The 24359-nt window shown below is 33.3% G+C and overlaps 2 protein-coding genes across 39 annotated transcripts; both read right to left on the bottom strand.

Moving 5' to 3' along the window:
- Positions 1-21: 21 nt before the first annotated feature.
- On the bottom strand, positions 22-19957 carry tnfrsf14 (TNF receptor superfamily member 14). 5 transcript variants are annotated; one of them, XM_087264612.1, is made up of 9 exons: positions 3579-3651; positions 2430-2871; positions 1552-1677; positions 1287-1442; positions 1041-1128; positions 768-952; positions 647-685; positions 475-509; positions 22-383 (listed from the first exon to the last, which is right to left on the bottom strand). In XM_087264612.1, the coding sequence occupies exons 2-8, from the start codon at positions 2557-2559 to the stop codon at positions 475-477; spliced, it is 759 nt and encodes a 252-aa protein (XP_087120738.1). In that variant the 5' UTR covers positions 2560-2871; positions 3579-3651; the 3' UTR covers positions 22-383. The 5 variants fall into 5 exon arrangements, with proteins under 5 accessions (XP_087120738.1, XP_087120741.1, XP_087120740.1 ...); XM_087264615.1 differs by lacking the exons at positions 2430-2871; positions 3579-3651 and adding an exon at positions 19401-19957 and having other exon boundaries at positions 1552-1985; XM_087264614.1 differs by lacking the exons at positions 2430-2871; positions 3579-3651 and adding an exon at positions 9390-9505.
- On the bottom strand, positions 5246-23840 carry LOC147842646 (tumor necrosis factor receptor superfamily member 5). Of its 34 annotated transcripts, none has more exons than XM_087264590.1 (12): positions 23702-23840; positions 21577-21639; positions 14582-14770; positions 13507-13662; positions 13295-13353; positions 12877-13090; positions 11646-11771; positions 11387-11542; positions 10776-10863; positions 10498-10679; positions 10330-10430; positions 5246-9802 (listed from the first exon to the last, which is right to left on the bottom strand). In XM_087264590.1, the coding sequence occupies exons 6-12, from the start codon at positions 12890-12892 to the stop codon at positions 9728-9730; spliced, it is 744 nt and encodes a 247-aa protein (XP_087120716.1). In that variant the 5' UTR covers positions 12893-13090; positions 13295-13353; positions 13507-13662; positions 14582-14770; positions 21577-21639; positions 23702-23840; the 3' UTR covers positions 5246-9727. The 34 variants fall into 34 exon arrangements, 27 of the variants coding, with proteins under 27 accessions (XP_087120716.1, XP_087120713.1, XP_087120714.1 ...); XM_087264587.1 differs by having other exon boundaries at positions 13295-13364; positions 14591-14770; XM_087264588.1 differs by having other exon boundaries at positions 14591-14770.
- Positions 23841-24359: the final 519 nt, after the last annotated feature.

Genomic DNA, 24359 nt, shown 5'->3' with positions numbered 1-24359 from the left:
TTACAGTAAAACAGGCACGTCTTATTAAAATATGCTCATAGCATTTTTATTTTAGTTTTATTACATGTTTTTTTAACAATAACAAAATGAACATTTAACACTGTGTAAATTGCCTATTTAACTATAGTTTATAAAAAAAATAATTGCATCCCCAACACAACAGAAAAACGCAAACACTTCATTTTAACATGAAGGAAAATGAGAAATAAATGTTAAATCATTGATTGTTAGGGTCAACATGGTTTACTGTTTTACAAACTTGCATCCATAGTGACGAATCTGCTACTAATACTGGTTTCTTTTAGTGTATATGTTGTGGAACAGCAACTGGATGACTTTCACCGAGTGTGGGGCAGATTCCAAATATCCACAGGCACAAAGATCTGATAAAAGTCATAAAAAATGTCTGTGATGTACATCTGCAAAAAGAGGTTTCATTAAAGAACCATTATATGCAGGCCAAAATCCTCTTACCTATTGCTGGTTCATTGAAGTGGAGTGGACTGTTTCTTAAAAAAATAAATAAATATAAGAAATACTAAACATAATGTTGAAATAATGTTTAAAAAATTTTAATAGCTAAAATTATGGAAATGTTTAACTGCAAAACAAAATATTTAAAAAAACACATCAAATGTTCACATACCATCATCCTCAGATGGTTGTTGTGATTTGTATTTAACACCTAGAAAAGGAAATGTATTTGAACTGCATAATTACACACATCTGTTTGTATCAAATAGCAATGCCAAGAATATAGCTTCTACCTTTGATAGAGCGCTGTAGTTTACGTTTTCTGTATTTGATGTAGAACAATATTGCTGCCACAATACCAGCCACCACAACAACTGTAATACAACTTGACACTACAAGCCAAACTGAAGTCACTTTCTCACACTCCGCATCAGATGATGTTGTTCCTGCTTTTTTGTTTTTAAATCCCATCTCACATCTGAAATGTTAAACAAGGTAATATTAGTATTTTGGGTTTTACTGACTAATCTCTAATTAGCATTGGTAAATCTGTTGACTCTACTCACTTTGAATGTGGTAAGCAGGATGTTACAGAGCCATTGGAGTAAAATCCTACTGAACAATCGACACATACTGTATCACTTAACGCTGTTCCTGTTAAAAAAGAGAGATTGAATGGCAAATGTAAATAAAGCTGCTAATATTTTAATAAAAAAATAACTAGCTGCACATGTACTTGGGGGAAAAAATGTAATTAAATAAAAAAAAATTCACATCAGTTTTAAAAATTCTACCAGTGAATATACACTTACCAGCGTGTTTAATATATTGACCAGGTTGACATTTAGAGTGCTCCACTGCCAATTCACAGGAGCCTTTATTTTGTTTAATGCAATGGAAACCTTCCTGTGGCTCGCAAAGTGTATCTTCAGTACGCATGCAGGACTTCTGGATTTTTAGTCCCTTAACTGTGGACACAAAAACACAGCATCATTTTGAGAGTTTAAATGCATTACACAATTTCTTATTTATTTTTAATATGTCTTGTAAGTTAAATCTTTTATTATTGGTACACACCTGTAGCACACACTGTACAGGGGAAACACTTGGTGAGCCCGTTGGGTTCATGTGTGAAAGTTGATGCAAGACATGGAACACAAGTTGTACTTGTATCTACTGTGCAATGCCAATAAACACGGTTTCCTGAACAAACAAACAAACAAAAAAAATCTTCTTTGAAGAGAGTGTATTTAGCCCATACACACTGTCATGGAAATTATTTTTGGTCATGTGTGGATCACATGAGTTATCAGCTGACTTGACAGTTCTACTCATATCTCAGCTCTGGCCATCTGCAGTCCTGCAGAGTTTTGATCCAATAGAAACCCTTACTACTTCACTAGCTTGGTGTGTTTAATTAGGTTTTGGCAAGACTATGCAGGACTGTGGCTCTCCAGCACCAGTTAACCACCTCTGTCATGCCTGACTTATAGCAAGAAAAATTTACATGACTTACATTATAACTTTATTCATAATACTGTACATCTTTGTGCTTCATTTCTTTAAAAAAAAAAAAAAGAACTTTTAAATATTTGAGATCTACCGACTCTTTAATATCTTTTACATTTGTTAGCAGTTTTTATGAGTATACACTACATGACATTTAAGTAAATGTAAAACAATAGGTATCATGCACTTTTATTGCTTTAAAAAATAGTAAAGGGAAAACGGACATCACGCATTACCAGACTTTTAAAACATTCCAAACACAACAACATGCTCTGTTGCTAGGAGATTACTTAAAATAGTGACACCTATTGTAATTTTAAATGACAACTTAAACAATGTTCAAGAATGAGACTTTAAAACTGGCCCAAAATTATTCTAAAAGTTGTGTAGTGTATTCTTGCCTTTATTTTACAGAGGTTGAATTGTACATAATTGTTTTACTGTACCAGGAGCACACATTGGGCAGCATTCTCCATTGATCTCATATTCAGCGCGGGCACAGCCACAAAAACAAAGCTCAAAATTAGCAGCAATGAGGAAAGCAACTATGGATATAAAGGTCCTTAAAAATAACATGTCCTTTTAAAGTGGAAGCAAAGTTTAATTCCATGTAAAGGTAAACGTTTCTCCGGCAGATTTCATAAATGTATTTTTTTCTTCACAGCTTCATATTAAATAATGAATTAGATGCTGGTTGACATTCTGGTCCACTTAGAAGTACTTTAGGTCTCTTTTCATGCACATATATAAATGTCAAGTCCTGATGGCTATTTCCCCTTTGGATAACCAGCAATAGAGCTCTTAAATTGTATGGCAGGACACTCCATTAAATACATCTTCATCTTCACACTCAGCATGAATCCTTATGAGCGAACAGACAGATGAATTCTGTAAAGAGTTGAAATAACAAGATTACAAACAAATGCTAATTTAAAGTTATGAATTAAAAAGTTTAAATGACTTAAGTGAACAAATGATCTAACATATAAACACAAACTAAAGATGACTAAAAACAAATACATCTACTTTTACTTATAATAACTCATTGTAATGAAAAATTATTGTCTGTTGATTCACAAATTTACAAATTGTACAAAAAGATCACCTATTCAATGTAGCAGAATACAAATGTTAGATAGTGATTACATTAAACTTTCAGTGCTAGCAACAAACAACAGATACACGTAACTGCAAGAAAATATATGTTGCATTGCACATTGCGTGATATCATTTCCACTTTAAGGGATAAAAGGAACAACAAACACGTTCAGACAGATTAGACAGAAGAGTTTAGTTTCATTTTCATATTAAGTTGAAAATAGAAAATTAGTTGATTCGACGACAGTGAATTTGGACGTCCTGCGTTCTTATTAACGAACAAACATAAACAAAGATTCGACAACCTACGAAACATAAGTGTATTTTCTGAAATTACATTTAAACAATGAAAAATACATCGTTATACAAGCTTATAAGCTGCGTCATAGCCTTCATTTGTTTCACATATCGAAATGTTATAATGTATATCAACAGATAGCTTTACCAACGATACAATTGAAAACTAGACGTTCTCAAAATAAAAATAAAAATCTCACCTTCGGTTTCATCTGAAAAATGCAGTCGCCTCTTGTCCCAACATTATAGCTGCAAGCCCGGAGACCCAACTGCACACTCAGACCTGCACGCTCAGACCTATCGCTTTCTCAGACAGTGCCACCTGCTGTTTGAAAGATCGACTAACCTGAATTCAGCTGCTTATAAATTGAAACAAACAAATTTTCTACTATAAAATATTATGCTATGATGGAATACATTATTATATAAAACATTAAACATACTAGATTTTGATTTAATGCATTTATTCTGTTGTATTTTTATTAATTGTATTCGTAAATAGATATTGTTCAGTTACTTTAATATTTTCAGACATTTATTGTTTTTTTATCATTTATCAATGTTTCCTATTGAGTTAAGGGAATGAATATTATCTTCATATACAATAAATTTCTTCACATACAATAAATTATAGTACTCTGGGTAATTTTCTCACAACAAACTTATAAACAATGTAAACAATGCAGAGAAAAATGGTGAAAAACAATAATTGCATTAATAATGTTTTATGTAGAAAATAACACCACATAAAATAAATGCTTTACATTCTTTTTGGGGAGATTTTTCATTTCTCGAGCAAAAAAACATGAAAATATCTGCAGCGTTTGGTGCATTGTATTACTGTTGGCAAAGACCCCCCTTTTTGAATTGTAATATCAATCTGGGAAAAAAAACATCTTTTTTTTGTTACATCAAACAAAAAATGTTAGTCTTCATTTCTGAATGTTAGGTAATAAAATGATATTTATTACTGTAAATTAACAAATCTTTGTCACACCGTCAAATGTTTTTGTCAATCATTTCTGAACAGTGATCCAAAACATTAAAATAACAAATTAAACACAATTAAACTTTCCTTCTACCAAAACACTCATCTGTAGGCAAACTTGAAAATCAAGGGTGTTTATTTTATTTCTAATCTTTGCTTATGAACTGCTACACTCCTTTAAATGAACATTTTAATAACACATTTGATGTTTTAACTATCTCCAAGATAGGCAATGCAGTTTTCTAAATGATCTAAATTAGACAATTAAAATATGCTGTAAAAAAAGGGTTAATAATAATTTTATTTTTGATTGCAGCCAATTTAAATTGCTGGTTTGTATGACCATGAGGAGAACAATGTATAGCTGCAATTGACGCAGATGTACTGTAAGCTGAGCTGCATGCAATGCTTTTAATGCACACACCTGATCACGCTCCAAACCCTACCACTAACAGTGACCTCACTTCATCAAATGCACTGTATCTGAGATTGTATGTTTAAGACTGCATGTCTCAACTTGCTTATACAAGTCAACGCTAGTCAGTCAGATACTATTGTTATAAGAGCCAACGTCGGTCTAAACCATGTGGCACTTGGCTTAACTTTGCATTAGCAGTATTTCTCAAATAATAAATCATTCATTAAAGTGTCAAAGGGATTATACACATGGAAATTACATCAATTGCTAATCACAGTTTTAAACTCACTATTCACCTAGACTAATTATTAATGTCCTGTGTCACTTTATCTTTGAAATACAAATGATTAATAGTGATGCATGAGTTATTTCTGTAACTCCACTGAAAAATTATCTTCAAAACTTGGACAGCACATCATGAAAGAAGTGAACAGTGTAATCCAAATCTGCAGAAGACAAGATTGCTTTATGATTTTTTTTTATTTTAGGCTTAACAAAACAAAACCATAAAAACAATAGAAATCTAAAAAATGATTTGAGCAACATGCAGTAACAAGTTTTTAATTGGCAAGTTAGATATTTATTCATGACAACAAATGTGTTTTATAAAAGTCATGACAATATTTGTATAAAGATAATTAACTGTAATTTATACAAATATTCATGTATAAATGCTGTAAGTGAAGACAGCCCCATGCAAAACAATTGACCACGCCCAGTGAAAAATCATTCACTATTTAGAATTGTGTGAATTCATTTTGAACTTATAGTTGTTTCAAAACATGTCTAAAAGAGAACTGTACAATGGCTTATACATATTACTTTTACCTAAGAAAGAAATACATTATAGGTTAAATATAATAATATATCTTGTTAGAATGAACAGATAAGGTTAATGACAGCTTACGTCAATTTGATCACACACACACTATTATTTAATAATATTTAACTATTATTTTGTAAATAATTAGGTTTTAAGTAACAACAGTTTTTGTATGATATTGTGTGAATTACAATGCTACATTTGTTGCAGCTGATTTTTGTTTAGGTTGACAGAAGCTCAGCTATTTGAAGATCTTGTTCACAAAGCGCGCACACACACACATACACACATTTGTGCTTGTGTGAAGCCAGTGGACATACAAAAAATATACATATTTTTAACAAAAATTGTATTCCTTAAAACATGCTCTCTTTATTTTTAGGTATATAATCTTTACCATGATGTTGTAAACACAAAATAAAGTATTATAACAGGAAAACATGTATGTGTTCTAACTCCCTAGTATTATAACTAACTTGTTTATTGTTTCTCTTTTCATTTTACTATGGTAAAATGAGGAACATCACATGGATAGTCATGTGATACAGCTTTATATCAGCATGGCTGTGGCAATAGGCCCAAGACTGCAGTCGTGTGATAATATAAAGTTGTCAGTTGTTAAGGGTTGGGCAAAAGCCTCCACTGCTAATTCAAAAATTCCACACTAAAACTAGTTACTAAGCAATGCATTTAATTTAATTGCATAAAGTATAGTGTTGGGGATAAGCTATTGGTATAAGTATATTTTGAGCTGACAGCAGCTCAGCTACTTATGAAACAAATGTAGCTTTTCCAGCAGCTATCTTCTTTAATCAAGTAACGATGTAGCATGACAGTAGCCATTTTAGTGAATCTTCAAAGGTCTTAAGCAGAGCACAGCATCATCTTAAAAGATCACATACTACAAGTGTATTAAGGCCATCTATTGGTATATTAATGCATTACAGTTAGTTATTATTAATGTATAACTATTATTTTGTAAATAATTAGGTTTTAAGTAACAACAGTTTTTGTATGATATTGTGTGAATTACAATGCTACATTTGTTGCAGCTGCTTTTTGTGTAGGTTGACAGAAGCTTAGCTATTTGAAGATTTTGTTCACAAAGTGCACAGACACTGACACTGACACTGACACACACACACACACACACACACACACACACACACACACACACACACACACACACACACACACGGGTTTCTTACCCAAGGCTTAGTGTACTCTCTACATCCAAACTGGCAGCTTACATACATTTACATTTTTTTTAACATTAACAGTATTTTGCTTTGTAGTCAGATAATGTAGCAGGTAATCATGAAGTTTCACAGTAACTTTAAATCAAGGCCAATTGTTTTGTTTGTTTTATAATATAAAAGATATCAACCTGTGTTTAAAAAAAATAAATAATAATAATTACTTAAAATTTTATAGAGCTTTTCTGGACACTCAAAGTGCTTTACACATTTTTAGGGGGAATCTCCTCATTCACCACCAGAGTGCATCCACTTGGATTATTTGACGGCAGCCATATTTTAAAAAGAAGAAAAATTCAAAGGGGGCTAATAGGTTAATTCTGACTTCAACTGTATACACATATATCTATGATCAGAAGTTTTCCCGGTGGTCTGTATGCAAATATTTTTTTAAATTACCAAAATTATAATTTTACATTACTTTTCTACATTGATAATAAGTAACCACACAGGCATTGCCAACAAAGAGTGTGTGTTTTTGTGCATGGAAATGTATCATGCTGAATCGTTCTTTATTCTGAACCGTTTCATTCCGTGCCAAACCGGGCCAGACAGCACGGATACGGTTTTATTTTCCACTGTTGTTCTGCAACAAACCTCTGAAACATTACACAAAACGCATCAGTGGTTGCCTCATGTTGCACGGCTCTGGGCAAATTTTATTTGGAGGGAAAGATACCAAAATGTAACGTGATAATTGAAAATGATTGGAGGGGAAACTTCTGTACATTACAGAAAAATAAACAAAATAATGCAACAATAATAGTGCATTTGTATTATAGTGGCAGAAATATATTTTTGGACAGGCCTTGTCCAAAGTGTCAAAAGTGATAGGGCACTTTCACTAATAAAAAATGAAGCACTTAATTTGTTTTTTTTTTAACAATCACTTTAGTAACACAGCGGTTTTATATCAAAAGTTGATAATAATATAAAAATATACTACATTTTGATGGTAAAATATAACCTTTTAAAAAACAGCTGTTATTTGTTTCAGTATTCAAACATTAAATAGCAAATGCATTAAGTGAAATAAAAAACGAATATGAAACAACACATATCAGGATATGAAATATTTAAAGCACTATTATATTAAGCAAAATGCTGCTCTTTTATGTTTGAATTTTTTTTATTTAAATTTGTCTTCATAATTAACTAACAAGCTATAGACAAATTCTTGCTTGATGTTATAGAAAATATTTTCCGTAGCTGCCCAGTAAAAATTAAAGAGAATAAAAAACAAAAACACAGAAACATGTTACATGTTACATGGCGCCATAAATGTCAAACTTATGTATAACTAAATCATAAAATGGCCTATAGCTAAAATCATAAAAATCGCTCATTTTATTTTTATAAAACATTTGTCAAAATGTATTGATATATTTTTTTTTAGTAAAAGCAATACCGACATTTAAGAATCCATATTTATAATTTTTTTTCATTCATTTGACTTGTTTATTGGTGCATATATAGGCTATAATTTAATTCATACAACAGTACCCTGGACAGCTACAGTGCCACTCCGTAAAGCTTTCAAACAAAGTCCAAAAAATAAAGTACTTTAGACTTTTGGACGGCCGACATTAAAACATGCCCTAACCATCCTTCATGTAGTAGCTGATGTTAAATTAATTAGCCATCTGGGCTTCAAATTAAACAGTGCAATTATTTCCTCGTTGTTCAAAGAGTCGGCAAGTTTGTGTTCCATGGATATAGGATGTTGTTGTGGATTGTGAACATAGATGATGTTAAGCATGTCTTTTTTCGCTTTATTCGATGCACACCAGGAAAAGTCTTTCAGCCATGCATGTAATCGTTGGTAAAGTTCTCTCCTGGATCAGAGTGAGTTTTTGTGCTAGCACATACAGTGCTGCATGCAATAAAACACACGCTCAGTTAGGCGAATTAAAGTCCTCATTGCCAAGGATGTCAATCAAATTAATCAAGCTCTAGTCACGAATAAAACAATAGGCTATTTTATTATTTTAAGATTTTAGATGATGGGTTAGTAATTATATTATACATGGTTAATTGTATTCAAGTCAATGAAATAATAAATTTAATAAATAAAATCTTCGTAAGAATGTGGTGAGTGATTCCCTTTTCTGCCAAAGACTGCTCTATGGATTTAAAACCCTTTTCAAAACTGCATCATTAACACCTGTATCATTTATCATTGAATGTAGTGTATTTTGCTTGTGGATATCTGATGACAAGCGCGCTTCTGTTGAGTCAGCAGAGGTAGCTTGGCAACAGAGCCGCGACGTCAACAAACAGAATCCGTCGGCACAATTGCAAAGGTTGTCTAACCGTGCCGAGAAGGTTTGTAATCGTGCCGCGCCGTTCCAGGCTCAATGGAGAAACAACCGTAACCTTACCAACGTAATCTTAGAACGTTTTGGCACGATAGTGGAAAAGCGGTTGCTTATTTTATTTAACAAAACTGACTTTATTATCATCAATAACGTTACGTGTTTAGCACAAAAGTTCATAACATACAAAATGTAAAAAACTAAATCTTACCTATGGAATGTTCTGCCTTTTTGCATTGTTTGCTCATTACTACACCCGTGAGCAGTGCAAAAATCCAGCATCTTCACACTGATACAGTATTTAGTGCGGTTGAATGTGGCGCCGCTATTGACGCATGCTCAGGGTCCGAATGTGATATCTAGTGTATAAATCTATGATTATCCCAGGCGGTGAGAGCGCTACATGAGCACCCCTGCTGATCTCACTAACGCCACTTTAGGCAGAAACCTAGCTGTCCCATGTAGTCTCTTATCCAGGTTCTGACCGGCTGCAGCCATGCTTAGCTTCAGTGGAAACACTTTCATCCATATATTTTTAACAGCACATTACTAGGTGGATTCTGTTGTGTTATTTCGAGATTCAGCAGATAAGGGGATGAGTGGAGTCCATGCATTTGGTAATGTCTGTAAAACAAAGATTTCATTAAAATTATATTTATTAAACATAGGCTATATTAAAACATTTAAAATAGGTTTTCCTAAATCTCTCGGCTATCTATTCTATTTACTCTTTTTTTGAATTATTAATAATAACGTTTTGATAAATGTATTTAAAATATGCAGAACAGAGTAAGTGATGGTTTATATCACTTTAGAAATTTAAGTATTAAGACTTTTTTATAATAAGACTAATTTAAACTTTGAATTTTCCCAGAGATGGGTTGCGGCTGGAAGAGCATCCGCTGCGTAAAAACTTGCTGGATAAGTTGGCGGTTCATTCCGCTGTGGCGACCCCGGATTAATAAAGGGACTAAGCCGACAAGAAAATGAATGATTGAATAAACTTTGAATAAAATATCAGTATGTTGGCATGATCAAACAAACTTAAAAATGCAATCTTCAATCTAAATCATTCTGAGTCGATTCTACATTATGTGATTATTGTTTTGTTCTGTTTCTGTTCCACTGTAAAGCTTAGTTTTTTTACTTACTGCCTCAGTGTCGCATTTATTTTGCACAAAGGCACTCTCCTGTACTGGCACTGTCTCGCTTTGCGCAGGACTCTCCTGTACTGACACTTGGTGATCATTATCTAGAACATAAAGAAATATTAACATCTGCACAACATGTTAAAATTATTTGATTTTTAAAAGTAATACCTCTTTTAGAGTTCTGTGTTTTTTTATGTTTTAATATGAAATATATTGCGATCCCAACAATCAGCAGAAAACCAACACCAACTGCAGCTCCAACAATAACAGCAACTGGCACAGAATCCTCACATTCAACATCAGATGACGCTGTTCCTGGTGTTTTTTCTTTACGTCCCTCTTTTTCGCAACTGTTAAATATAAACAATGCTAAAGAATGTCCAAACTTTTTAAGAAGAGTATAACCTGTAATTCACTGAACTATTTTTATATAATTACTCACTAACTTTGAATGTGGATGACAGGTGATGAAAGAGCCATTAGAGTAGGAGCCTTCAGGGCAGTTACCACATTCTGTATTGGTAAAAGCTGTTCCTGTAAAGATATTAAAATAATGAGAGTCCATCAATAAAAGCACAGCTGGTATTGTACATTGCAACACAACACACATTCAACGCTTCACCACACCACTTTTCTGTTGCTCCAAGGTTTAACTCAATTCCAAGTACAATACTAAAGCATCGCTACTTGCACAGCATACTTTACATTGCTACACAGTACATCAGAGCTGTTCATTACAATGTGACAGTCACTACATTATTTTACATTTTACTATGGCATTAAAATACTCTTATATTACTATATTTATACTAATACTTGTACTTACACTTTACTGATGCAAATATACTGCACTGTGAATTAGGTATGCATGCATTGTCCTGAGTCCTCTCTTGAGTTGTACTGCTGTCTCTGATGAGAACTTACTCATATTATCTTTAATATGTACTGCAACAGGTACATTATAAAATGAAGTTTGGTCTAACTTGATTTGACATTTTACTGAAGCTATTTGACGTTTAACTGATTGACCATTGTAAGTAATCACAGGTACACACACCTGCTTGTTTGATATATTGTCCAGGTTTACATCTAGAATGTTCTATTGCAAAACTACAGCCTTCTTTAATTCGCTGAACACAGTAGAATCCTGCTAATGGCTCACAGACAGTATCTGAAGATCGTGTGCAGGTCTTCTTTACTCTCAGACCACTGGCTGTGAAAAACAAATCATATAAATATATATTTGATTTATATAAATAAAGGTAACATACTAGATATTCTTTACTTCAAGTGTTTGTTTTGAGAAACATTCTTACCTGCTTCGCAAGCAGTGCAGGCAAAGCACCTTTCTAAACCATTCGGCTCGTCAGTGTATGTTAATGTCGGACATGGAACACATGTGGTGCTCGTATCGATAGTACAATGCCAGTAAACACGGTTTCCTGCAAACATAAATATCTTTAAAAAGACACATCATAAAAAGGAAAAACATGAGAATAGCTCTTAGTCAGTGTTGCCAGATTGGGCGGTTTCCCACTTATCATGTATTCTGCGACTGGCCGGGTTTTTTTTTTTTATTTTGCATTTCCGCGGGGTTTGGATAGTTTTTGGGCTGGAATCAGTCAGCCACATCTGGCAACACTGCTCTTAGTCATACATGATAAGTTTGTAACAATTCTAATCAAATAAGCACAGGAGCTTGCTTTTTATGTGATTAATGTCTATTAGAGGTGTAACGGCACACAGAGGTCACAGTTCAATATGTACCTTGATTTTGGGGTTACAGTCTGTATGGTACTACAGAAATAAGCAACAAATCTCCCGTGCTTGCTCTTTGTTAATTTTGAACAGGCAGAAATGTTTTGTCACAATTAGCTACAGAACTCAAGAGCTTCTGGAGATGTTGTAAAAGTACAAAATAAACACAATAAGGAAAAATAAAACGAATTAAATAAAACTATAAAAAACTAAATTATTGTGTGTTAAATTCCAGATTCAGTAAGCTTCAAAACTGAAATCTCTTTTATTAAAAATGGATCACTGTGTACATCCATAACAGCAGGTGCAGCAGACAACAACTGTTCAATATTATGTGTTAGAGAAGCGTTCACTTATTCACAGACTGACTTACATGCACACAAGGTGAAACACTATCATTCATTCAATAATTTTCCTTCGGCTTGGTCCCTATTTCAGAGTTCGCCACAGCAGAATGAACCGCCAACAATTCCAGCATAAGTTTTACGCAGCACATGCCCTTCCAGCTGCAACCCAGTACTGGGAAACACCCTTGCACATATGCACTACAGCCAATGTAGTTTATTCAATTCACCTATACGCATGTCTTTGAACTATGCGGAAATCCGAAGCACCCGGAGGAAACCCACGCGAACACGGGGAGAACAAGCAAACTCCACACAGAAATGTCAACTGACCTAGCCAGGACTTGAACTAGCAACCTTCTTTTTTGATGGACTTTTACATTCACGTCCTTTGAAAATCTGCATTTTTTAGATGACGTGAGAATAACACAATTTCAGCATCTACCTCCAGCAGGGCTCATTTGTGGTACTGTCAGTTCCAGAGCAGAGGACCAATAAGAAGAATTCTGAGATGGGACAAGTGTTTACGGTAGACGTTGACATTGACAACATGGCTCAAGCACTTTGTCTAGTGTTTTCAGATGCAGACACATTCGTTGTTTATGGCTCCTCAGTTGTTCTGCTGTGGTCATTTGACTGCACATGTAGACTGACTGTATCTGTGAACCGAACAAATACATGTACCGTTACACCCCTACTGTCTATTTTTTAAGTACTTATTAAGATGTCCAGGTTACAACAAAACAAACATTATAAGCTAGTTTTTAAAATACACTGTAAAGTGTTATTAAGATAATTATACTACTCTTTGAACTTTGTTACTGACTCAGGCAGAAACATATATTCCACAATCTTTAATGTACCTGGCGCACACATGGGGCAGCATTCTCCTTTTATCTCATATTCTGCACGAGCACATGCACTGAAACACAGCTCCAAGTTCAAAGTGACCAGATTAACAATAAATAAGAAAAATCCAAACTTAAACATGTTCAAATAAAGTGGAAAGCAGGATGCAATGTATTAGACCGAGATCTTGATTTTAGACATATTGGGAAATTGTCAGGTTTCTTACACCAATTATAGGAAAAGAAATAAGGGTTTTCTTCTTCAAAAACGCTGTAGTTTCTTGCAGACAGCAGCATATTCCCTGATAGTTACAGTAGATTCAATATCTCTGTGTAGGTTTCCTCTTGAAACAGTTGCGCATGCAGCTTCTTTCTGGAAGGATCTGAAATGACAAAATGACAGCAAGTGAGTTTTATGCTAACATAAGCATAATAACCATAAATTGCTGATTTAAGGGAGATTAAAACATTTGATAAAAGGTGACATTTAAATTAAACATAATATAATAACAAAAATAAATATGTATTATTTTTGTCCACATATAGCAATACATTTAACTGCATCCTTGTCAAAATTCAAATTTAACCAAACAATTATTTTACGTAATTCACTCGACATGTGAAGCTCATGTGTTTTTTTATTACACTCCATTATATATATATATATATATATATATATATATATATATATATATATATATATATATATATATATATATATATATATATATATATATATATATATATAATATCAGGCCTGAATTTGTGTTATCAGGAGGACCGGGAAAATTCCCGGAGGGCCAGTCCGTTTTTTTGGCCACGAAGGCCAGTTTCCCTAGCTGCTTGCACTTTCAACAGTCGCACTTTTTTCATTTATTTATTTATTTGACCATAGCCTCACTCTTTTTATTCATTATTTTGCCGCAGCTCCGTTCTTTTTATTTATTTTCTCGCAGCCCGTGAGCAAAATGCAGCCTGCAGGTCAATGATTACAGCAACACCTTTGAGAATATAAGAATTTGAATAATTAATATTAATAAATATTACACCTGCTCAATAAAAATCAGATGATTCACCACATTATCAAATCTGACTTGATCAAAAATCTAAAAATGGGAGAAAAAGTTTAAGCCATCAATGGTTACTTCTTCTTCGGCCTTTGTCCCGTATGGTTGCGGTGTCGGCTCTTTTTTTGGAACAAGTTCCATATGATAACAACTTCTTTTTTTTTTTACACCTTCCGACCGGCTTGTCGTATGGGCCTGTCACACTCATACATAAACTACGGACAATTAAGCCTACCCAATTCACCTGTAGCATGTCTTTGGGGGGAACTGGAGCACCCGGAGGAAACCCACGCGAACCCACTTCTCACAGAAACGTCAACTGAGCCGAGGTTCGAACCAGCGACCCAGCGACCTTCTCGCTGTGAGGCGACAGCACTACCTACTGCGCCACTGCTTCGCCCCTAAGCCACCAACGGTTAAGCCCCTGTAAAAAAGGAATCATAAATTTTATCCTATATCCTAATGCCATTAAATAATGTAGTTAGTTGTCTGCAAGCATCAGTGTTTATTAAAATTGAAAGAAGATAAAAAAAAACTAATTAAAATTGAGATAAAAAAATATTGCTATAGCAACATTTGTGACTGCTTTGAAATAACGCTCGTCGTAGACGTCACATGATGACTGATCGTGAAGGAATGTGTAGTCTGGCACATTTTACCCACGACAAGTCACGATTTTATCAAGAAAAAAAATCACGTGATCTGACATAGTGACTTTCAAACCAACAATAAAAATTGTGTGATCTGACCGGGGCTTAAGTTTTACTTCCGCATTTTGCCGTCTCCAACATAGACACAACAGAAAGCTAGATGCCCCGTATGACAACGCCAGCCCCTGGCTTTACTGATTTTTGAAAGTACTACGTTAGCTGATTCTTATATTTTAGCTTACATCATGTAAATTAAAATGGCTGTAATCAAAATATTCATATTAACGTTACTGTTTATTCATTCCTATTACTCTTATAACAACTTTGTTTAAATACACTGAACTAGTATACTTTACTACAATAAACTGTGGTGTATTGTAGTATAAAATATCCTATAGTTGAAAAAATGTTGCGTTACCATAGCAACTATAGAACAGATTATTTCAATTACTTTATGGCTAAAAAATACTACAGTATTTTCAATAAATTATTGTAGTATTGTTTCATGTAAGGACAAAATATTAGAACACTAGTATTTTCACCAGTTAAAATAATTTTAAGTCAGTTAATTTAAACTTTTGGTGTAGTGTCATTAAGAAAATATCAATTTACATTTTTGCTATTAATTGTAATAATGCAGTGTAATTTTTGTTTGCAAAAAGAGTTTGACAGCAGCTCTACACAGAGATCAGATATTTCAGGAGAACTGAAGAACATCTCCAAGACATTTCAAGAAACCTGTCTGCAAAGCTTCAGTATTGGAAACTGGAAAGTTAAAGATTTGTGTGCTGTAACACTGAGGCTGCTTTCAAAAATATTTCATCAGTGAACTCTTATTAACTAAATTAAATCAACATTTGGTTGGCGTTATTAATCATCTTTTTTCTGTCTTATTAATTGTCTATTTAATAACAAAATAAGGATGCACATTGCCAAACACTTTCCACAACAATGTTTTGCTTAAAAGGGTTTAGATTAAATTACCATTTTATTATAGAACACATTATATGACCATTCTTATTATTAACATACCCGCAAGTTTTGAAAAGCAGGCTACAGGCAGTTTACGGGATTTGAGACTAGGCTATGAAAAAAAATATGCAGTTCTAAGACAACTCAAAATTTATGGCTTAAAAATCAATAAATAAAATACATCTACGACACACACACACACACACACACACACACACACATAGACGAATGAAAAATTGCTCAGTGTTAATTGGCTGATGGCCTATGTTTTTTTTTCATGTCAAGCCAGTTTAGAGAAACTGGAGGCAAATTTCAAGTTGATTGGAAACGGTAGCTTAGATACAGTGTTTTTGACTCAATATACATCCAATATACAATCAATACACATCCACAATAGACATAACGTTGACACACACAAGACCTTTCAGTGTAATTATTATAATTTCATAAGTGAAAAAAAAATCACTTGTAACTTAAATGGTAAGATTGGACTAAGTTTGATTTTAAATGCAATAACAGTGTTTCATCCACAGACTGTCAGTAATAAGTAGTCTTTTGCTGTTATCTAAAGGTACAATGACAAAACTTGAAGGACTCTTAATTTTTTTTTTAAATTGTTTAGAATCATGTTACATGTGCTTGAATAACTGAGGTTTTGAGTTTTCTTCAATCTGCTACTTGCATATAGTATTTGTTAATATTATTACTTGCTACAAACTATATTTTGTTATTGTCTCTATTCTGCTTTATAATAAGTATTTGCCTATATTATTTTAATTTGTTGTAATATCACTACTATTATAATATTGTAATAGTAGGAAAGACTATAATTATAGTATCAATACTAATATAGTATTATTCATACTATAATTATAGTCTTATACATAGGTATCCACATACTATTTCATATGATATATTTGCTATTATTAATCTTTTCAAATATAATGTGTTATTTTGTTCTATAATATTGTATAGGATATGTACTATTGTAATGTGTGATTCATTCCTTTTTTTATTAACGTTTTTATTCACTTTTTATATAGATAGGCTACTGCTTATTGCTATTGTTTACTGTCAAATCTCTCTTTAAAAGATAAGAGACCCTTTTCAGTAAGGAGGTTCAACTTCAACCAATTTGGAGTTTAAACTTGAACTCTGAGTTGGCTTACCGAGAGATTAAAGACTCCGAGTTCCAGAACAGCTGATCTGAGTTAGGTCAATCAACTTTAAGTAGACCAACTCAGAGTTAAGCGCGCACACCGTGACTATAAAAAAGGCATTATCAATGGAGCGCAGATATAACGAGTCACCATGGCGATGAAAAAAAAAAGATCAGCATTTCTTTCTCCAGCTGAACTTGATGTGCTCATGCAAAGTTTAAGCAAATATGAGACCATAGCAATACCATTGCATCAGTGAAACAAAGACAGCATGGGTAAACAGCTGCTCAAATTAATGTGTATGTTTACTTTTAAAATATTTAAGTATAATAAAATAAGCAATGTAATGTGTGACGTTTATAGACTATTCACATGAAAAAGTGGGGAATTGGACACAAGTTATTTCAAGAGTAACTGCATTAAATTATATAAAATAGGCTACTGCATAGTTTCTACAACAAATTTGACAAAACAAGAATGCATAAAACCTTAACTGAATGTTTTGTGGATGTGTTTAATTTAAAGTTCCCATTTTTACATACATTGATCAAGATAACATTTCTAAAATTGTGTTCTTAATAGATTTAAAAATGCACTTGTGCGTCTGCCTTTATTATTGATCAAATGGTAGAGGTTGATATGAAATTCAGAATGTAAGCAGTACTAAAAAAAACAGTAATAATGCCATTAATCTAGTTACAGTACATGTCCCTGTTGAAGACCAGTGAATTTAAGCTAATTATTTATTTTAAAACGGCAAGCCATTCTCGTGACTTTATTCTTTGTGTGACTAAAATGTAATAGCTATGTTTCTATCCAAAAATGCAAATTAACATCCAACAAATAAAACAGATCAAAATAGTCACTTCTTGAATAACTGGCACCAAATTTCAACAAAATTAACTGTGGTAGAAGAAGCTACATGAATCTTTTCTTTATTTAATAAATGACCTTCACCTCAGAAGACGATACCAACACACAATGAACACGTGGTGGCGTGTGAAGCCATGAGACGTGGAGAACAGACACGCTCTGGAAGTAATTATCAACAGAAGAACATTAATACTAAAACAGTTAAGGTATTTTAGAATGACCAAAACATCATTTCAGATGTTTTACAGTGTGCTCAGCCTGTGGGTTTGTCCGTTTACACACGTTTTAATCATCATTTGATCTCTTACAACAAAATGTCTTGACTGGAATTTGTTCGGTAAAAGTGTTTCCATCGCATTTTATGTGCATCTTATCATATGTGCATCTTATCTTATAAATTTTTTATGCCTATTTTCAAAAGTTATGTGCATCATGACGTTTCCATCAATCGTCATCAACAAATACCACTTCATCATTAAAAAAAGGGGAGGAGATCGACAGAAACTCAGAGTTTAGAGAATAAAACCAGCTCCTGACAAGATTAGGCTCACAGAGTAAGTTACCACCATAACTGACTCTGAGTTTAATTTACCTCTCTTTTGGAAACAAACAGGCGTGACTTAGCCTGCTTTCTCGAGTTTGAACGGAAAACCCAGAGCTGCTCTCATTTTTCTCCAGTTCCCCAGACAGTGTTTCAACAATAAATTGTGAAGCTTTGATACTTGTAACACCAAAAAAGAAAAAACATTGATAAATCAACCCACTTCTCATCTAATAGTCTGATAAGAGCCATATCATACCTCTTAAGCCTCTAGCGTTTTGTCGCTGCTTTGTTGACACTGCAAGATGGATCTACGACAGGGTTTCACACTGCATGACTTTACAATAAAAATAATCGCCGACAACTTCTCGTAGCCAAAAACACGTTGTATATTTTTTATCATTAACTACATTATGAGAAATAAGCCTTTAATGGGATAGAAAATAAACATATTTGCTCACCTGGATCCGGTTTTTCAAAAGGTTTAATCCGGATAAAATTGATCCGGATTTGAGGATATTTATAACAAGTTTCAAACATAGATCTATTGAATTAAAAAAAGACTGTCAAAAACTCCACAATAATTTCAGACTTCCTCATCTGATGAGGAGAGACCAGCTTGTCTGAGCGTAACCTTTAGGAGGTGAATCTCAAGTCTGGCTTTGGTTTGTTGCAATTTGGTCAGAGTCATTTGTTCCTCTGCCAGACAAAGCTGTGCTTCTGCCCTTCCAGTCTCGTTTTGCAATTGTTGAAAGTGATTTCAAAAATCAGTCATTGCCATTCTTTGCATTTTTTTTGGTTATTCTGTAATCATTGCATGCATGGCTACTAAATATTCTAAAAGCAAAAATATTTTACATTGTGATAAATATATTTATAGTTGAAGTCAGAATTATTAGCCCCCCTGAATTATTAGCCACCCTGTTTATTTTTTCCCCAGTTTCTGTTTAATGGAGAGAAGATTTTTTTCAACACATTTCTAAACATAATAGTTTTAATAACTCATTTCTAATAATTGATTTATTTTATCTTTACCATGATGACAGTAAATAATATTTTACTAGATATTTTTCAAGACACTTCTATACAGCATAAAGTGACATTTAAAGGCTTAACTAGGTTAATTAGTTTAACTAGGCAAGTTAGGGTAATTAGGCAAGTTATTGTATAACGATGGTTTGTTCTGTAGATTATTGAAAGAAAATATAGCTTAAAGGAGCAAGTAATTTTGACCTTAAAATGTTTAAAAAATAAATAAAAGCTTTTTTTATTCTAGCTGAAATAAAACAAATGAGACTTTCTCCAGAAGAAAATATTTTATCAGACATACTGTGAAAATTCCCTTGCTCTGTTAAACATCATTTGAAAGAAAAAAAAAAGTTAAAAAAAATCAAGGGGGGCTAATAATTCTGACTTCTACTGTATATCAATTAGTGACAGAATAAAATGTATTGTTTTTGATCAAGTTCGACCGCTGTTTGGGGGATTATTTTATGAGGCCAAACTCCTTTTACTTTGCTGTAGGCCTATACTTAAAGGCTGGATACATCAAGGACTACCTAATTACTGTGGCCTGACAGATGAACAAATACAATAAAACCCTATGAATAAAAATTATATCTCGCAATATACTGCATGATCTAAATATAGTATTGTTTGACACATTTTTTCAGTTTTCATTACATTTTGGGCATAAAATCCATGCTGAATTCTACAAAAAAAGGTCTGAAAAACCCAAACTAAAGGTTAGATCTGGATCAAAACCAAGATCAGATTACATTATCTAATCCGATTATGTAATCTGTTTTTTTCTTTTGAAAAACCATTTTCAAGATTTGATCCAATCTGTTTTCCAAAATCCTAGTGGATTACTTTTGAAAAACTGGGCCCTGGGATTGAAGGGAATTAGCAATTTCTCCTTAACTTTCTTTTTTAACTTTCTGTATGAAACGTCAAACAGACACGGGTGCTCCTGTCAAACCTCCACTAGCTTTTTCCTCCATTTCTTGGGTCCAAATAAAAAGAAAATGAGCACTTTTAACTTCTCCCTCAACCTCCCGCTGGCCTGCAGGCACACACACGCACACGCACACACACACACGCACGCACGCAGGCGAACGCTGCTCCCTCATTAGCTGTAGGTGATCACCGTTGTTATTTTCAGTCTAAACTCGTTTCACAAGGCATGATTTGAATCGCCGACAGCTCAAGATGTTTAGCATGCCAAATATCTATAGAGGTAAAGTTGGTTTTATATTCGCACATTCTGACTTTCCACTTAATAATATAATTTAATAAAAGTATTATTTACAAACTCTAAATAGCGAAATCATATTAGCGGCCACTAATGACCATCAAAGTACATGTTCACCGTCAAATAAACCATTTTAATGTTGTTTTCAAACTACACTTGCATGCTAATTCCGATCTAATATTCAAAGTAACATGGTAAACAATACAGAGACTTCTAAATGAACGAATGTGCGAATATAAAACCAACTTTATCAAATATCTCACTAGCATCGGCGACTCATCGGCGATTTCGTCTTTGATAGTTCATGGCCGTAAATCTGATTTAACAGTAGGGGGGGACAATAAATATAAAATTTCTTTCAAGCATTTTTTTGAAGGGGACACAAATAATACAGCCGAATTTTACTAATAAAGATATGTTCCCGCAGTTAAAAATGCTTTCATTATAATTATTAGTATAGCATGGAGACTTCATCATTATGATTATTCTCAAAGTTCTTCTCAGGTTCAATGACAGCAAATTTTTCTTCAAAACTATTTATTGCATTGTTTGTTGTGTTGTTTACAATCAATAGACTGACTCCTGAAGCAGAATAAATGCAGGAAAAGACATTTTCCATACTCATAATAACTTTAAAACGTTAAAATGACCAATCATATTATATATCAGTGAGCCTGTGAAATGTGCTAAACAGCCACAACTCCGAAAACATTAAAAAAAATTGTTCACCCCCCCAAAAGAATTATCATTATCCCATTCAATAAAGCACAAAACCCTTACCTGACACTGTACATCTGACTGACCCTGCCCTGCCTGTTCCTCAATCATTTCTTTCTCCTTTGCCTGTGATTGATAATGTGACATTAGTATTTTGATGAGCACTCATTCTGAAAGCCAAATTGTCTTAATATGTAAACTTTTTGTACTTGGTGTTTAGCTGCACTGAAAAATTATGTCCATTTTCTCTGTCATTTTATCCATTACATGACACTGCCAGGCAAGTTTATTTATCCTGTAGCACATTTTATACACAATGGCAATTCAAAGTGCTTTACATAAAGAATGCAAAACTATCATAAAAATAATCACAACAATAAAAACAAAGAATTAAAAAAGGTCAACATTTTAATTTCAAATTAATTGAGTCACTTAAGAACAGAAAAAAAACTGATTATACAAAAATACAGTGGGGTTAGTGTGCACAGTTAGCAGTGCTCATTTGGCAAATACACAACTAATAGTATGCAAATTGTGGTCGTTAATGTTAAGTTAACATTATGCCAAGTCGTCACAAATGAAACAATGCATGGGAAACAGCTTTAGCAACAAGTAGAGGGGGAACTCAACCATTTCTAAATACATTTTAAATTATAAAAGTGGATTTCTTTCTACTTTCTTTCTATATATTTTTCACAATTGAGAGTTTTTATTTTTAATAATTATTTTTTGTGGGTGGGGGTGGGGGCATGTCATTGTTGAATACCTTTTTTGGTTGATAATTAAAAAAGTCATAAAGAGCATTACATATGGTTATTTATTTAGATTTACACGCAAACAAAAACAAAACAAACCTTTGTAAAACATAACGTAACCTATCTAATATAACTAAATGTTACTAAAAAATCATTAGGATGTGCATGTGCTGTATTTTATTTCTCTCTCAGTTTAAAGTGCTGTTTGTTGTCATTTTCACTTTTTGTATGTTTGTGTGAATTTTGTATTGTAATTTTTTGCAGCTTTATTCCATGAAAGTCAATCCAATATATACATACATAGTTAATCAGACTGTTTTGTCATTATGCCTCATCTTTGTGTGGTTTCATATGAGAAGTGAAAGGGGTGTAGTAAACAAGACACACACACACAGACACACATGTATATGCATATGTATGTGAAGTCAAAAGTCATGTTTAATAGACCAAGAACATTTTCACAGTATTTACAGTCTAATAGTTTTATTCTGGATAAAGTCTTGAGCTATTTTATTTCAGTTTGGCTGGAGTAAAAGCAGATTATATAGACCTAAAAAGCATTTCAATATAATAAACCCCCTAAGAATTTCTTTATGTCAAACAAACATTTGTCATGACCTGTCACTCAAAAGCATCTTGCTATAGCCACTTCATTTATAATGTAGCCAAATTAGGTTTCTTGAAAGTTTTCTTGCTGTTTTAGCTGTTTGTTTGTTTGTTATTCTTTTAAAGTTTGTTGAATATACAGAATTATATATAAAATACACCCTTTTCGTTAATGAGCTGTTCATCTTCTGTTATTCTGACCATCTTTTTGTAAAAACAGTGACATTTCTATTGCATCCACTTCCACATTAAAAATACTAATACTGTAGTGTTTTTGAACCATATTATAAAATAGCCTATTTAATTTTTTTATAGTCGCTCTGGTATCACAACAACTATAAACATAACCCGATAGTGAAAAAACATGTTCAAAAACGCTATATTTACTATAAATCTCAATAGTATTTTTCATGAGGTCATTCGTCTGCGATAAAGAACGCGAACGAGATCTCCGCCACTGGTGACGTTTCTATGTGGCTAAACAGCGAGATTCGGCAAGTGTCCGACTTCTGGTGTAGTTTTTGAGCCCTCCTCTTACTGCACACGCCTGCTCTCGTTTACAAAGCTGTCAAGGCGAGGCGCACCTATAACGAGCCTGATTTCAGGCATTTGTCTGCGATTTCTCAAAACCTGTCGGCTTGTCAAAATCGAGGCTAAAATATGCAGTCTGAACTCGGCATTACATTCGAGGTGCATGGAAACAAACAGCAAAACTGTACGAATAAAGAGGACTATTTCAGCACTATTATGATAAAGGAGATACATTTATTGATAATACATCCCTCTTTGTACCATAACATATTCATGATACGTTTCAGCTTCCTTACCTTTACGTAACTGGAGATTTTCACACCATAAAATATTAATAAGCTCATAAATATAAGCGTTACTTTATTTTGTATTCAAGAAAACAACTGCTCCTCCGTTCAGTTGCGTCTGTTTATGCATTCTTCATCTTCCTTCTCTTCTTCTTCAATTTAATAGGCGGTTGACAAACAGCAAAATGGTGTACTTCCGCCACCAACTGGTGTAGAGTGTTGGATTTAACCCTCACCTACCGCTTTCTTTATTAAATCCTCCCCCATAAATGAGAATTTTTAAGATATTGCAATAAAAAGGTAAGACATTTATTTCCTGAGTTATTTTGTAAGGTGTCATCTAATTTGAATTGAATTTTTATTTCTTCAAAATTCCTTCTAAGTTCTCTCCTTTCATCTTCATGCAGTGTAATATGTTCAACTGTTTCTTCCTGTCCACAAATCTCACATTGTCCTGTACCATGTTTACCGATTTTAAAAAGTGTACTTTTTAATTTTGTGTGTCCAAATCTCATCCTAGATATTATTATCTCCTCTCTCCTGTTTTTTCCTACACTTTTCATTTCTCCCACTTTCTTTTGAATTTTGTAAAACCACCGGCCGTTTTTTTCATTGTCCCATTGTCTTTGCCACCTTTCCTTCATTCTTTTCTTAATAATACTCTTGA

This window comes from Danio rerio, chromosome 8, assembly GCF_052040795.2.
Source record: "Danio rerio strain M-AB ecotype USA chromosome 8, GRCz13ab, whole genome shotgun sequence".
Lineage (NCBI taxonomy): Eukaryota > Metazoa > Chordata > Actinopteri > Cypriniformes > Danionidae > Danio > Danio rerio.
This window is presented reverse-complemented; position numbering and strand designations above follow the sequence as displayed.

Coding starts and splice junctions, on each gene's coding strand:
- tnfrsf14 (XM_087264612.1), bottom strand. CDS start 2,559: ATGTTATTTTTAAGGACCTTTATATCCATAGTTGCTTTCCTCATTGCT. Junction 1,678..2,429: donor CTGCCCAATGTGTGCTCCTG/GTACAGTAAAAC, acceptor TTGTTTGTTCAG/GAAACCGTGTTTATTGGCAT. Junction 953..1,040: donor TCCTGCTTACCACATTCAAA/GTGAGTAGAGTC, acceptor TTAACATTTCAG/ATGTGAGATGGGATTTAAAA.
- LOC147842646 (XM_087264584.1), bottom strand. CDS start 13,421: ATGTTTAAGTTTGGATTTTTCTTATTTATTGTTAATCTGGTCACTTTG. Junction 10,864..11,386: donor ACAATATATCAAACAAGCAG/GTGTGTGTACCT, acceptor ATATCTTTACAG/GAACAGCTTTTACCAATACA. Junction 10,680..10,775: donor ACCTGTCATCCACATTCAAA/GTTAGTGAGTAA, acceptor TATATTTAACAG/TTGCGAAAAAGAGGGACGTA.